The sequence below is a fragment of the Canis lupus genome, chromosome 3, assembly GCF_011100685.1.
Source record: "Canis lupus familiaris isolate Mischka breed German Shepherd chromosome 3, alternate assembly UU_Cfam_GSD_1.0, whole genome shotgun sequence".
NCBI lineage: Eukaryota > Metazoa > Chordata > Mammalia > Carnivora > Canidae > Canis > Canis lupus.
Genome location: NC_049224.1, coordinates 56925827 through 56940240, shown reverse-complemented (window position 1 = coordinate 56940240; position 14414 = coordinate 56925827). Strand labels below are relative to the sequence as shown.

At 49.3% G+C, this 14414-nt stretch overlaps 1 protein-coding gene and 1 long non-coding RNA gene across 2 annotated transcripts in view; one reads left to right on the top strand and one right to left on the bottom strand.

The window, feature by feature from the left end:
* Window positions 1–124: 124 nt before the first annotated feature.
* Window positions 125–950, top strand: LOC119871218. The gene is made up of 2 exons (XR_005357115.1): window positions 125–294; window positions 521–950. It is a non-coding gene; the product is annotated as an uncharacterized LOC119871218 (long non-coding RNA).
* Window positions 951–5192: 4242 nt separating this feature from the next.
* The window catches only part of TMC3 (transmembrane channel like 3), a 39995-nt gene continuing 30773 nt past the window's right edge, over window positions 5193–14414 (bottom strand). The window contains exons 16-21 of the mRNA XM_038533689.1: window positions 14240–14350; window positions 13443–13568; window positions 12711–12789; window positions 11614–11656; window positions 10014–10269; window positions 5193–8893 (exon numbers count right to left, since the gene is read on the bottom strand). Of these exons, the coding sequence (XP_038389617.1) occupies window positions 8056–8893; window positions 10014–10269; window positions 11614–11656; window positions 12711–12789; window positions 13443–13568; window positions 14240–14350 (1453 nt within the window). The 3' untranslated portion in view covers window positions 5193–8055. The remainder of the gene's footprint in view (window positions 8894–10013; window positions 10270–11613; window positions 11657–12710; window positions 12790–13442; window positions 13569–14239; window positions 14351–14414) is intronic.

Genomic DNA, 14414 nt, shown 5'->3' with positions numbered 1-14414 from the left:
CGATTGGCCCAGGCCGGTGGGCTGTCCCCGCCCAGCGCCTTGGATTGGCCCAGGCCGGCGGACGGGCCCCGCCCCGCCCCGAGATTGGCAGGGTCGGAGCCGGCCGAGCCAGGCTGGGCGGTCCGGGTGGCGCGCTGCAGACCTGCGGGGCCGCTCCCCGCCTGGGAGGGGCCCTGCGCGGCCGGGGCGGCCCCGGAGCGTGGACTTCCGCTCGCAGCGCCCGGGGATCCGCAGAAATGAGCTGCAGGGGCGGCTGCCGCGGGCCCCAGGAGGTGCGCGGGACGACGGGCGACGGTGAGGCCTGCGCGGCGGGCGGCGGCGGACCGGAGGCGAGAGGGCTCCTCCGGCAGTGACCCCCCGGTGGACTCGGGGAGTCTGTGCCCCTGACGCAGGGGCTGCAGAAGTGGGGAGCTGGGGAGCTGGGGAGCCCCCCTCCCCTGGGGCTGAACCCCTGGGGGCCCGGCCGAGTGAGCGCCTGGTGCGTTCAGTGCTGGGCACTTTGTTTTCCTTTACATTCTAGGTAGTGAACATACGGTGCGATGTTGGTTTCAGGAGTAGAATTCAGTGGTTCATCACTGACAACACCCCATGCTCATCACTACAGGTGCCTCCTTCATGCCCACCCTCCCCACCTCCGTACATCAGCCCTCACCTTGTTCTCTGGTGTTTGGTTCTCTGGGCCGGAGTACCTAAGGGGCTGCGTCCCGCACGCTGCGATGCGCGGGCAGCTGGGGGAGGTCTCTGCGTGCAGGTGGCTCCCGTCTTGGGGCGCCAGTGGGGTCACCTCCCCCGCGTGTGAATGGCAAGCAAGCTCAGTTTCCTCTTCTATAACCAACTAAATATCCGAAAACGTCAGCACGGAGGTCATTTGTGCTTCTGTTGGTCTGCTGATCGTTTCATTTAAAGGTTTGAAAAACCAGTTCTAAATAAAAGGACGACTTGAAACTCTTTTCTGAAGATGCAATGGGCTGCCAGCTTTTAAAGAAGCCCCCGGATGAGGAATGAGGGAGTCCCAGGGTTTGGACCAGTTTCACCCAGTAGTGGCTGTGTGGTTTGGGTCAAGTCTCTTAACGTCTTGGAGCCTCAGCCTGCTCCAAGGGGAAATGGGACACTAATAGGTGTCTCTGTGTGCCATGGTGATGGGCAAGTGAAGTGACGCGTGTAGGTATTCCTAGGAGCCATAAAAGAAAAAACTAATAAGGTAACCACACTTTTTTAAAAAAAATTAAGGACATCAAAAATACTATACAAAGTTAGGTAATAGAGGCACCTGGCTAGCTCCGTGGTTGAGCATCTGCCTTTGGTTCAGGTTGTGATCCCTGGGTCCTGGGATGAAGTCCCACATTGGCTTCCCACAGGGAGCCTGCTTCTCCTCTGCCTGTGTCTCTGCCTCTCTCTGTCTCTCATGAATAAATAAATAAAATCTTTTTTTAAAGATTTTAAAATCTTTTTTAAAGATCTTTTAAAATCTTTTTTTTTTAAAAAGTTAGGTAATAGTCTGAAGGAAAAATTGGAGTATATTTTGGCTGAAAGTAAATTTTTTTCATGTACAAAGTGCTCTTATAAATTATTAGGAAATTTTCAGACAATCCAGAAGACAAAACAAATACATCAGAAGTGAACGGATACTCTGCAGAGAAATAAATTAACAGGGGGAATAAAGATATGAAAAGATACAGAACTTTCATAGCTAGGGAATTCCTGAATAAAACAAGAGGACACATGCATACCCATCCAATGGGTCGATAGGAAGAGGTTTTTAATTCCCTGTGTTGGCAAGTGGATGGAGAAACAATTTTTTTTATACACGGAGGGCGGAGTGTAAGTTCATGTAACCTGGGAAGAAAACAAGCTATCTTAAAATTTTAGTTTATTTGTGTTCTGACCTATCACCTCCTACACAAAGACGGGTAAGATTGATCTTGCAACGGGAAACAGTCTTTGTCAATAGAGTAAAGAAAGTGACAGGACTTTCATTTGGTAGAAAATTATGTAGCCATTGAAACAGTGTGACACTGTTGATGAAGGAACATGGGGCTGGAACAGGAAATGCTCCCTAGAGCTCAGGCAGCAGTCTAGAAATAGAGTTGATATGAATAGACTATTCTAGCCAAGAGCAATTTATTCTCTACAAAGGAAATAAATGGTATTTAAAACTTAACTTTAAACATAGCTTAATATTAAGTTCTTATCCCTCCATCAAATGTCTTTTATATATATATATAATCATATTTATATATATAAAAGTATATTGATATATAAAAGTATATATAAAAATATATTAATATATATATAAAGGTGTGTATATATGTGTACACACACACACACACACACACAAGGACTTTATAAAGTCCAAATGTGTAAATTGCAGGACAAGAGTACTGTAGGTAAGAGAGTCGGTGCTCAGCTCAGATTGCCTGGGTTCAGATCCCAGCATCACCACTTACTAGCTGTGACTGTGGTTAAGTCACTGTTCCTTGCAGATTTTAGTATCCTTCTTTGGAAAATGAATAATAGTACTACTACCTCATAAAGTTAACAAGTGGGTCACAGGTTGAAATAGACGAATAACAATTAGACTGGTGCTTAGCATACAATAATTTTTATGTATAATATGTCATATATGTATATATCCTGAGTGAGAGAGAAATAACTAGAGATGTTTGTATATGTTTATACATCTACTTGATTAGCAGATTGACTTCTAGAAAGGTAGAGAATAAATTGGGAGCAGTAGGGAATAATGCCAAAGGACATTGCTTTTTAAATTTTATGTCATCATATACTGTTTAATTATTTTAATTACCAACATGTAAGACTTAAAAAAAAAACATTTTATTTATTCATGAGAGACACAGAGAGAGAGGCAGAGACAGAGGCAGAGGGAGAAGCAGGCTTGCTGTGAGGAGCCTGATATGGAACTTGATCCCAGGACCCTGGGATCATGATCTGAGCCAAAGGCAGCCGCTCAACCACTGAGCCACCCAGGCACCCACATGTAAGACTTTTTAAATTAAAAATGCCTTATTGTAAAATTCAGTGTAGACTATTTCTGTAGAGCTGCAACTCGAGACCCGGTCAGGCTGGGGCCTATCAGAATTTGGGGGCGGGGGGTGATAAAACACTCTGAAAACAAGCTGAAGGAAAGTAAGTCTTGTTATACAAAGTGACTTCCTTTTGACATCAGACGCTTAAAGAGATTTCTATTTTTATCAAATGGAGTATTGGTTTTGAATTTTTTTTTTTAGTACTGTAACAGCTTTTAATGTTTACTCTTAGAAGATGGGAAGTACTGGGTAGATGAAATATTTGGAGGGGCAAACTGTTGAACCCCAAGGCCTGTGACAAGCTGGCAGCAGAGGACTGGTGAGGTCAGGGCGATCTCGGGCAAACCCCTTGTCTGTGGAGGCCTGGCAGGCACAATGAGCAGCGGGCTGGGCAGGGCACGGGAGGTCCGCCCAATGACCAGCTGCTCAGTGGGATCTGGGGCTGTAATTCAGAGCTGAGGTTGGGGGGTGGTCTGTAGTCTCCCCTGCTCAGAGACCCTTCCACAAGGTCCTCAGGCCTCTGAGTAACCCAGCTATCACAGCAGACCTCACTGAAGTCCTAGCTGAATTTTAAATAGGTGTGTACAGTGTGGGGGGGCCTGGCGGTGTCCACCCCAAACCAGCTCCAGAGCACGGAGGGGGGTGCCACATATGCAAGCACTCCAACCCTAGAAGCTCCTGAGTGGAGTATTTGCTTTCCACTTAGACTGTGGTGTTTATTATGTTATATTTATTATGTGAGCTCAGGCAGGTGCTGTCTACACAAGTGAATCTCCTGAAAACATGTGTATGTTTATTTATTCTTAGCAACAGCTGTTACTGAGGTGTACTTGCCAGCCCGCGTCCTGCGCACTTCACCTGTGCTGTATGTTCCAACCCTCACAAGGGCCCAGCCCTAGGAGGTGCAGACCACAATCCTATTTTACAGGTTAGGAAACTGAATTAAAAAAAATTAAAAAAAAAAAAAAAAAAAAAGGAAACTGAATTACATAGGGTACACCAGGCCTGACAGCTAGTAAGGAGCAGAGCCGTGGCCCTCACCCACTTCCTTTTCTGAAGTGCATGGGCTTACTGACACTTGACCACATCCTCCTTCCCCTAAGGATATACAGTATTGACCAGGAAATGGGCAAAGAGTAAAATCAGAACTTCAACAATCTACGAAACCTACAAAGAGGGAACACACACACATACACACACACAAGCACGTATACAGAGTGGCTGCAAAGCATAAATAACCCTCAGACTACAGAAATGAGTCTTTTAAAGATGCACAAAAGACTTTTCTCCAAATGTTCTAGCCTTCGTGACTTTGGAGGCATAAGCAGTGGCCAAGGGAGTGCGTCATTAGGTTACTGAGATATTTACCAGACCGTTCCTATCAAGAGGAGATCACGTTCCCTAGTTAATGGAGGCGGTTGTTAGGATTTCTGACAGCCGAAAGGAATTTGTTCCATAGGGCTTTTTAGAAGAGATTTTTAATCATAGTGTAGGTCATGTCCTCACTGGTGGTAGATCGAAAGACAGATGTCAATCACCACACCCACCACCCACAGAGATCATGGCTGGGAGCCAAAGGAATGTAGGGGAGCGTCAGTTAGGAGAAGGTGTTGGATGGTGCAGGTGCGAAGCTTCTGGATGTTGGATGGTGCAGGGCTGCAGCTGACGAAGGCCTGGAGCTGGTGGCCTCTGCCAAAAGAAAACCCAGCAAAGGCGGGTCGGCCATCAGTTCACAGAAGAGAAAATGCAGATGGCCAATCAACACAGGAGGATGCTAACAACCAGGGAAATGCAAATTAATTAAAATAACTTGGGCTTTTTTTTTTTTTTTTTCAGCAGGTTGGCAACATTTTACATAGGGTGGCAATATCAGGGTTGGGTAGGGCTGGAAGCAAAATGACCCTTGTGGTCTGCAGGGGGAATTTGCATGGGGGTCTGGACGCCTGGAGACTCAGAGGAGGAGCCAGCCGGTGCCTCTGAACGCACTCCTGTCCTGTGCGCCAGGATCTCCCCTCCTGCAGCACCAGCATCCACTCCCAGGTCGGCACCAGCACGTGCGCAGTTGAAGCCTTATCAAAGATGTTGAGTGCAACATTCTTAGCTGAGGTGGGGATGATTTCAATGTTCACACATAGGAGATGGATAGATACGGAGTTTATTCATATGGTGAAATAGTATGTAGGGAGCTTGATCGATACATTTTATCACAGACGTCAAACATAAAGATGTAGGATGATACATGCTTTTTGATAGTATTTTCTGGAGTAAAACATGCTTGCACATTGTTCATGGATGTTTAGATGTACATATTTACATACATAGCATATATAACTATAAACGATTAATTTTTTTAAGATTTTATTTATTTATTCATGAGAGACACACACAGAGAGAGAGAGAGAGAGAGGCAGAGACACAGGCAGAGGGAGACGGAGGCTCCCTGCAAGGAGACCGACGTGGGACTCGATCCCGGATCCCGGAATCATGTCCTGAGCCGAAGGCAGACACTCAACCGCTGAGCCACCCAGGCATCCCAACTATAAACAATTTAATGGACATACACCAAATTCTTGGCAGTATGAGGAGCGTGATCTATGTGTGGGGATTATTGCACTTTGATGATATCTGTAATATTTTCTTAATAATAGCAAAGTGACCAGGTGGAAATAAGATAACATTGCAGCAGTGGCTGACACAGTATGAATAGGGGTGCTCCTCACACCAGGCTTTGTACTATTCTGTATCTTTCAAATTTCTCTAGGTGAAAGACAGAGCCCGATACTGAGTGAGGTGTGCAGGTGAGCTATGCTCTGGGAAAAGTGCTACACACACCTGCTGCCGTGGGTGTGTGTTGGCAACATTCGTGTGTCCTTGGGAATGATGCAGAGCCTGCCTGGCCTGCTGGTGGAGTGTCTTGCGGACACACGGTCCTCCTGCAGGGCTGGGCCTTTCCAAAGTATGTCTCGGTGTCCAAGTTGCTCTGAGCCTCAGCCCTAGACTAAACACCTGGAAGAGAGGACCCTTATCCTGCTACTGTGGGTGCCCCTATGACAAACACATGTTCCCATGATGTTGCAGAATGTTTCTTCCCGAACGGACTGTGACCCCTGGGATCTATCATGGCTTTGACCTACATTGAAAATATGTCATATTTCATGAAAATATGAACACACATGCAGCACCTTGTCATGCATTTGGGGAGGAGTGTTCATCTGAGTCTGTTTTTAAAGCAACATTATTTGTACTGAACTCTCCTTTCTGGTTAGAATCGGCAGGAGATCTTGGATGGTAATCCCTTCACCCCGTCATTTGCAATCGTTCATTAGTGTAATTCATTCATTTTGTTCACCCACCCATTGGCATTCAACAAGTATCTGTGTTAGGCAGCATTCTGACACGGCCCCCAGCATTCCTGTTCCCTGACGTCCGTTCCCATGTAATCTCCTGCTGAGCGTGCTGGATGAGATTTCACTCCTTTGACTAGGCTCTGTTATATGGTCAAGATGAACTGGTTTTGTAGATGTAATTAAGGTGTCTGACCAGTTAACCTTGAAGTAATGAAAAGGGAGATTATTCTGGGTGGGCCTGACCTGATCAGGTAGGGTCTTTTCTAAGTGCCAGGGACATTCCTGGAAAAGGAGATTCAGAGCCGAAGGGGCTTCTCTTGCTGATCTTGAAGGTGCAAACAGCCGTGCTGGGGAGAGGGCCACGGAGCAGGGAAGCAGAGGGCCTCCCACAGCCTCAGGCAAATGATTCTCCCAATAAGCACAGGAGGCTGCTCAGAGGGGACCCCTCATCTCCAATGAGTTGCCTGGTGACAGTTTGCCTGAGACGCTGAGCAGAGCACCCAGCTAGGCTGTGTCTGCCCTCCACCCACAGAAACTGAGATGATAAATGCGTGTTGCTCTAAACCACAAAGTGTGTCACACAGCCATAGAGACCGAGTACAATACTGATTATGTGTTGGTTCCTGAGGATGCAGACATAAACAAACAATGCCTTGTTCTACAGGCACTCAGGCTGATGGAGGAGACAAAAATTGAAAGGCACAATTTAGAGTGGAAAGAAGGGTCTCAGAGACAGGAATAGGGGACACCCTTCGGTTGACCACAGCAGACTGACCCACGCTGCTGCAGAAGCCTGCCCGGTGCCAACAGAAGGCATACCAGCCTTTAAAGGTGAAGATGGCACCAAGTGTGGAGGGACACCTTGTTCTTTCCCCCAGGCTCATCAGCCAGGTGGCATAAGCCTGGCATTTTCTGTGGCTGTGAATTGCTCTTCCCCCCACCGCCTGGAGGAAGCCTGTCACCAGCAGGGGAAAATGAAGCCAACCAACAAGGAATGCTAACAGGTAAAAAGACAGAGGATCCTGAGGACGCCTGACACTCAGGTCCAGCCAAGCCTGAAACCGGATTGATTCCCATCCTTAAAGGAATCAATAAACCTTAAAGATTCTGCTGCCTCCCATCCCAGGGTCCCTGAATCATTAACACAGAGGTGCAAGCAGCCTGGTAGATAGTAAAATAGGCTCTCAAATTTTAGTTCCTCCTGTCATTCCTAAGCTGATCATTCATGTGAGCCAGAGAAGCACAGTGAAATCTCGAAGGGCAGACACATCCCTCCTGGATGCTTATCAGGGAGGACTGAGTTCTGTGTGCTAAAACAGACATCCCATCACGGCGGTACACGCAGCGCACACACAGGATGGAGGTCGGGCAGAGACATCTCAGAAGAGGTGCGGCCATCGGGATGAGCTGTCTGGCTTGCCTCGGATGTGTGTCCCCCGAAATGGAGGGAAAGGATGGAGGTTTTGAAATGACAGCCTAATGTTCCAGAGGCACTGGGTGCTGCCCACTGGCATGCGGCTGCTGGAGAAGAGGGAGGTAAGGCTGTGTCTCAGGACTCTGTGTTCGTGTCTCCTTCCAGAAGGGTGGGGACCGTACGCTGTCAGACCACACCGGCATCCAGCAGGGCCGCGATTCTCTGACGGGGATGCCAGGAGAAACCCCTAGACGTTGGAACAAGTCAGGTCGTTCAGATCAGCAATCAGCTCCTGCCTGGACATGGCCTTCCTCCTGCCCAGCTCGCACAAAGACTTTGGGAATTTGCCCTGGCTGTGGGTGGCCCGCAGGTACTGGTCCTTGCTGCCGCTCTGCTGGTCGCTGCTGGACGCTGCCGACGTGGAATCAGATTCTGCGAGGGATGGCTTAACCTTGGGCTGGCCTCGGAGCTTTGGGGGGCGCTGTGCATACTGGAAATTCCGGGAACGTGGCTTTTTCTGCACATACGTCAGCCTGTCAAGTGGAGCCTCAGAGCCATAGTTCCAGGACGTGTAGTACATCCTTCCCTGGTGCTCGGGGCCCAGGCTCTGACTCTCTGACTTTTTGCCAACATAAAAGGCCCCTTGGAGACCTGTCAGGGGCTGTGGGTGGAAAGACCATTCGACTACCTCTCTCTCCGGGGCATCTTCCTCTTCTTCACTCAGCTGTGGAGAGCGATCCTGCGGGGGGGCCCGGGACACACCGCGTCGCGTGTTCCTGGGGTACCTCTCAACGATGTCCCCTAAGGCATCCATCCTGAAATGTCTTTCTGGCCAGAGAGTTGGGTGGATATTTTTGCGAGAGTCTCGTTCATTAATGATGTAGTATCTGGGGGCATGGGACCTAGGACCGTGTGGCACTGAGGTGGAGAGCCCTGGACCACAAAGAGCAGCGTGGATCTGCTGAAAGTCTTTTCGGAAAAGAGGCTCTGCGTGGATGTCTTTGGTGTGCTTTGCCAGCGGCGTGGGCGAGCAGGATGTGTCCTGGTGCTGGTCCCCTGTGCTGGCGCACCAACCACGGAGATGCCTGCAAGACAGAGGTGGTGAAGCCCCTGGGCTGTGGGCGCCGGCCGAGCCCCGTGCCTTCTGAGCACCGAGAGCAAGGGCAATGCGCTCTCTGCCGGTGCCCTGACGCACGATCCAAAGTGTTCCTGCACATTCTGTGGATGGATGCGCAGGTGCATTGGGGGAATGGGGCTAAATGGATGTCTTTACTCCTGGAATTCTTAGAGCCCTTAATGTAATGATGCGCACAGTGATGCTCCCTGGAGGGGGTAGGGCCAAGAGTGCTTTGCTGAATTATTTCACGAGGAAGCCCCCTTTTGTCCAGGAGCACACGGTGGGAATAACATTTGTAGAGCGTGTGTTAGGAGCACTGTCCAGGCAGCTGTCCAGCTGCTCTGACCAACCTGCCTGGGGCCCACCCAGTGCAATGGAATCCCTCCCTCCTCCTTGTCAAGACCCTACAGATACATGAAGACAACTCCCCTGTAGCAGGACTTCAAGTCCTTTGCTAACCTCATCACTGGAAGAAAAAAGCACAAACCCCAACCCCTGTGTTTGATCTGTGTTCTTTTCACCGTATTATGTTCAGATCCAGTATAACTCTCCATACGCGTTCGGGTCAGTCCATCCTTCCAGAAGCTCTACCTCTGTGAAGGAAATCCAGGGGTTCCAGTGATCTCCTATGTATAACTAAGGCTCACACACCTGACCCCATGTCCTACAGAGACAACTTGCCACTTACTTGGCCAGCCTACACCTAAAATATAGAAGATCTTGCCAATAATATGGCCAGTGTGAAGTTAAAAAGGTAAAAGATATAACAATTATAAAAGACACTTTTCCCCCTTGGGCTATAGGAGGAGTGCATACCCTAGGCTGGCAGGAATGTTTGCTCACAGGTTATCTGTCAGAAGGCCTAGGATCACGCTGTGTGATCAAATTGCCCTTCCACTCCTTCTCAATACCAGCTGGCCTCGTGGCCTTCTGGTAGACCTGGAATCTGATGGCTCTGCCTCCCTGCAATTGCTAAGGCCCTCAGATCCCTAAGAGCTCTTTATCCTACACTTGATGGCCCCTGGGCCTTCACTGACAGGTGTCACAGCAGGGAGGCAGGTGTCCTGCTATGCTGTGGGTCAGCTCACCTGTGAGTGTCCTGCTCTGGCCTGGATTTGGAGGTGCCAGGAAGAGACCAGCTGGGACTGCTGAGGCCTGACTGGGGACTCGGGGGCGTGCGCTGGCCAACAGTCCCTACCCTGCCACTCTTGCTGTTGGATGTGTCCAAACTGACCACAGTGCCATTGCTTTGGGGCGTCGCTGAGTGAGCTGAGGATGTCTGGCTGCTGGGGTCACCGTCCTTGGGAAGCCTCTTGCTGCTTTCCTCTTGGGTTTGGATCCGGGCTGCAGGGAGAGGGTGGGATGTGAGAAGAAGAGGTGACCCATTCAGGGTCTTCTGGGTCTGCAAAGAATTGTATGTGTTTGCAGCTACACCTATCCCGCGGGCAACAAACATTTGCTAACTCAGATCATTTCTTCACAGGGAGCTGGAGCCTGGAGGGAGCGTGGATTCACATGAACCCTGAGGCTTTACAGATGCCATCTGACCCCCGCCCCCGCCCCAGAGACAAAGCAGGTGGTTCACCAGCTTTGGGGCTCTGGTGGTTTATCTCTACATGCATATAATAAAGCCGATAGGACAATTGGGATTTTTGGAAGCAGTTCACAGAGCATTCTGAAAGAAGACGTAGAAGGAATTAAAAACCAGCCATCAGATACTTCCCCAGTCCTCCTGAGAGAGGTCCCAGAGACCCTCGGTTTTGAAGACAATGTGAACTAAAGTTAACTATGTCCCTTTGGCACACAGTACTTGACTTTCAGTGGGGTTTGATGCCTTGAGCTCTAGTCCCTTTCTGTAGTATTTTGTGCAGAAGCTGTTTTCTGACAAGGGGGTGGGGCAAACCTGATCCCCCGGGGCTGGTGGCTCCTGTTCAGCACTGCCCCACCCCCCACTCCCCAGGGAAGATCTCTCCCTTTAGCTCTGTGTTCAAGCAGACACAGATTGGCCATTTTAAAGCTGCCCGTTGATCCTTCCAGCTCACATGGGGTCTCTCAGTGGCCCCAAGGGGCAGACAGACAGGTTTCTCTTGGCCATCCCTGCCCACTTGCTTCCTTCTGGCCTCACCAGCCTCTTGCTTTCTGTTTCCCTTCTTTCTGCAGGAGGCTCTTTTCTCTTCCCTCAAGGAGCCTGGTGGGAGCAGGTTTGTCCAGGTGCTGCTGGAGAATGTGGGAAAAGAAGGTGCACCTGTCGTGTTCGAGACTGGGGGTGCCCATCTGGCACCACCCTGTGTGTGGGTGGGGGATGCCAGGACATGCCTGTAGGAGGCTAGACTCCGGCACAGAGACCTGGGCGGGGGCGGGGGGGGGGGGGGGTCTTGCCAGGAAGAAATGGCCACTGAGAAGTACAGACATTCTTAGGGATTTTCTCCAATTTTCTGTTTCTCTTTCTTCCTTACGTCAAAACTTCCTTCTGATTTCAGCCCTGTTTTGGTGTTATTCACAGGCCTGGGTATGATGTAAAAATTGTAAATTTAAACCAATATTTATTTCCCTAGATTTTATTTTATTGTGCGTCATTAATTGTGAAAACCAGTTTATCAGGAATTTTTACTGGTGGTATACCTTAAACTGCTGTGTTTTTAAATATAGTCACCAATTGAGACACCTGGCATTTTCGTTTATGCTTACCTTCTACCATTTGAGCGACCTTTTTCTTATCTTCAGATCTGGCCTAAAATACAAATGATAAGCATGTGTTTGTTTGGGATTTAGCAGGAATAAATAATAATACTATTCTTGGGTGGAGGGTGGGGGGAGATTTGTGTCATTGCTCATGCCTTTGGTCATGACCCTACCACTGCTGTCACTTGGGGACGGCATACTTGGGACTCAGACCTGTTAGCTGAATGAGAAATGCTGACACTCAATACCTGAAGTTTAACCTAGCAAGTTTTACTTTAAGACCGTGTACAGACTCTGCCAATATGGTTAACCTGAGATACAAGAGAAAAATAGAGATCGACAACATGGAAGATGTATGTTTCTCCCCCAAAATGCCCTTTGCAGCTTCAAACTCATTTCTTATTTGATTGCTGCTGGAACTGTTTCTTTATGTGAATTGATATTCATCGGAGCTTATGTTTTTAAAACTGAAGAAGGCAGATATTTCTTGCACAGAGTTCTGGGACTGGGATGAGGCAAGGGGGGCACCCACTCCCCGCCATGTGGGGCAGGGTCAGCATAAGCCTGAGGGCCGGTGCCACCCCTGTCTCCCCGGTCCTGGCCTGGGGCGGGGTTGGGGGGTTGCAGTGTGCAGAGACAGGACCTGTCGGTCTCCCTCTGACCATTCTGAGAGTGAAGTCCCAGATGGGAGAGGGGATAATGATGACCAAGTCACGAAAAAGGTGTGTCTTCAGGTCCAAGCAGAGTGCACGGGCTCAGATGCTAGAGAAGGGGCCCTTTCTCCTTCCTTGGGGTCTGGCACACAGAGCCCAGCACTCTGAAGCCTTGGGGCAGCTGCAAGAGGGCGCTGAAGTGCTCGAGGCATCAGCAAGGCCCCTGGGGAGGAGGAAAGCCTGAGTTTGCTAGTTCCTGAGCAGATAGGAGCTGTCCCTGGGTGTTCTTAGAAATAACTCTGTGAAGCCTGGGGGAGGCAGGGCCTTATGCCCCCAGGGTAGCCAAGAGTCATTGTAATTTGAAAACGGGACCTCACCTGTATTCCCTTGCTGGCCAGACCTGCAGTGTGACTGACACACATGACAAAGCAAAGAGGATACAATACTTGCATTTTGGATCTGCATTCGGAGCTGCTGGTTGCTGAGCTTTAAGGACCTCGCGATGCTCTGAAGGTAATAGATGAGCATGCTGGAACAGGAGAGCACGGGCCATGAGTGAGCCCCGCGTGGTGTCCGCGGCCCAGGACACCCTCCCAACCAGGCTGGTGGGAGGGAACCAGAGGCCCCCAGGTCCCATGTTGGAGAGTCAACCCCCACCCCACCCGAGGACGATGGTGTGAGTGAGTGCCTGAGCCGGCCAGAGCCACTGGGAGGGGGCTGCCTTCCTTCCTCCTCTCTTTTTTCTTTGTGATCTCCCTGATGTGGACTTCTGCAGGGTCATAGCAGGACATAAGGACGGGACGGGGACCTGAGGGGTGTTTTACAGCATATCATGCTATGAGTGCCTGACCCGCTCCCTGTAGTTTTCTTCTAAGTCAAAAACAAGCAGAAACTACTCAGCTGCATTGTAAAACCCCTTGATTATTTCAACCTCTGGCCAATAAGACGGTGATAATGGCACTCAAGCCCCAAAGCTGTGGCCCTAGTGACTTCCTGAATGGGGCTGCCATGGACCTCCCTGGCTCCCGTGTGATTCAGCCTCTGACTGGATCATCCAGCTCTGTACGTGACTTTGCAGGGAATACAATGATTTTATATGATTATTGGAAAGCGGTGCTCCTTAGCTGGCTGAAGGCACAGAAGTCCCGCAAAGCTGGCAGGGAGGCTGTGTGCGGTACTCACAAAAGCAGCAACACACCCGGCAGGATGACCACGGGGCTGCTGAGGTACCCCACTACAGAGCCAAACCAAGCGGGGAAGTCCTTCTCGATGGTTTCTGACACGATGTCATACATTTTCTCCTGTCCACTGCGAGAAAGACAGAACTCCAGATTGGATTGCTTTTTGGCAGAAGGAGGCTGCGAAGCCATCAAGAAACAGCTATAGGGCTAGAGTCCAGTTCTCAAAGGTGGGGAAAATATCCACATGTGAAAGATACATAATTATCCTAAGATGATTTTATATAAACTAATGGTGTGATTAATACTAGGTTTGAAGGGGGAATCAGTGGTCACGGTTTGCGGGTGTTTAAAAATGTATACAAACATAGACTCTAAATGTCCTATATAGTTTCAAAACTGATCTTAAGCAAATGTGAGGTGAAGAAGTCTAGAAATCACTGCTTTGATGCCATTAGATAAATAACATAGAATCAAAGGTGGTGTGGGTTAGTTTTTAATAAGAGCTTCCTGAGTTCTGGAAGGGAAAGATTGGCCAGGTGGAATTTCTCCATAGCACAGGAGCTATGCCACTGCCCACTGTCCTTTCAAAGGAGCTGTATCTTTTCAAGATGAGCACAGAGGTGATCCTCTCTGAGGGCAGCCTGCTGTCAAGGAAAGAGCACTGGTCTTGGATTTACAGGCTGGGAGTTCAAGGTCTTCCTCTGCTACTGACCTGTTCTATCAGTCAGGAGGAGAATTCGTTTCAATTCAGGGGCCCTTCCCCTCCCAGCCGCACTGGCCATCAGCCGCTTAACTTACCTGAATGGGCCGCAATTTAGAGATGGCTTGTACCGAACAATAGCAAAAATGGTTGGCAACATGCACAAGAAGAGCATAAACAGGAGCATCGCCAGGTAGAAGTTGTTGGATCTGCAAAGAAACCACGTGCCACATGCTGAGTTCCTTCTACGGCCAGTGGCCAATGATGCATACG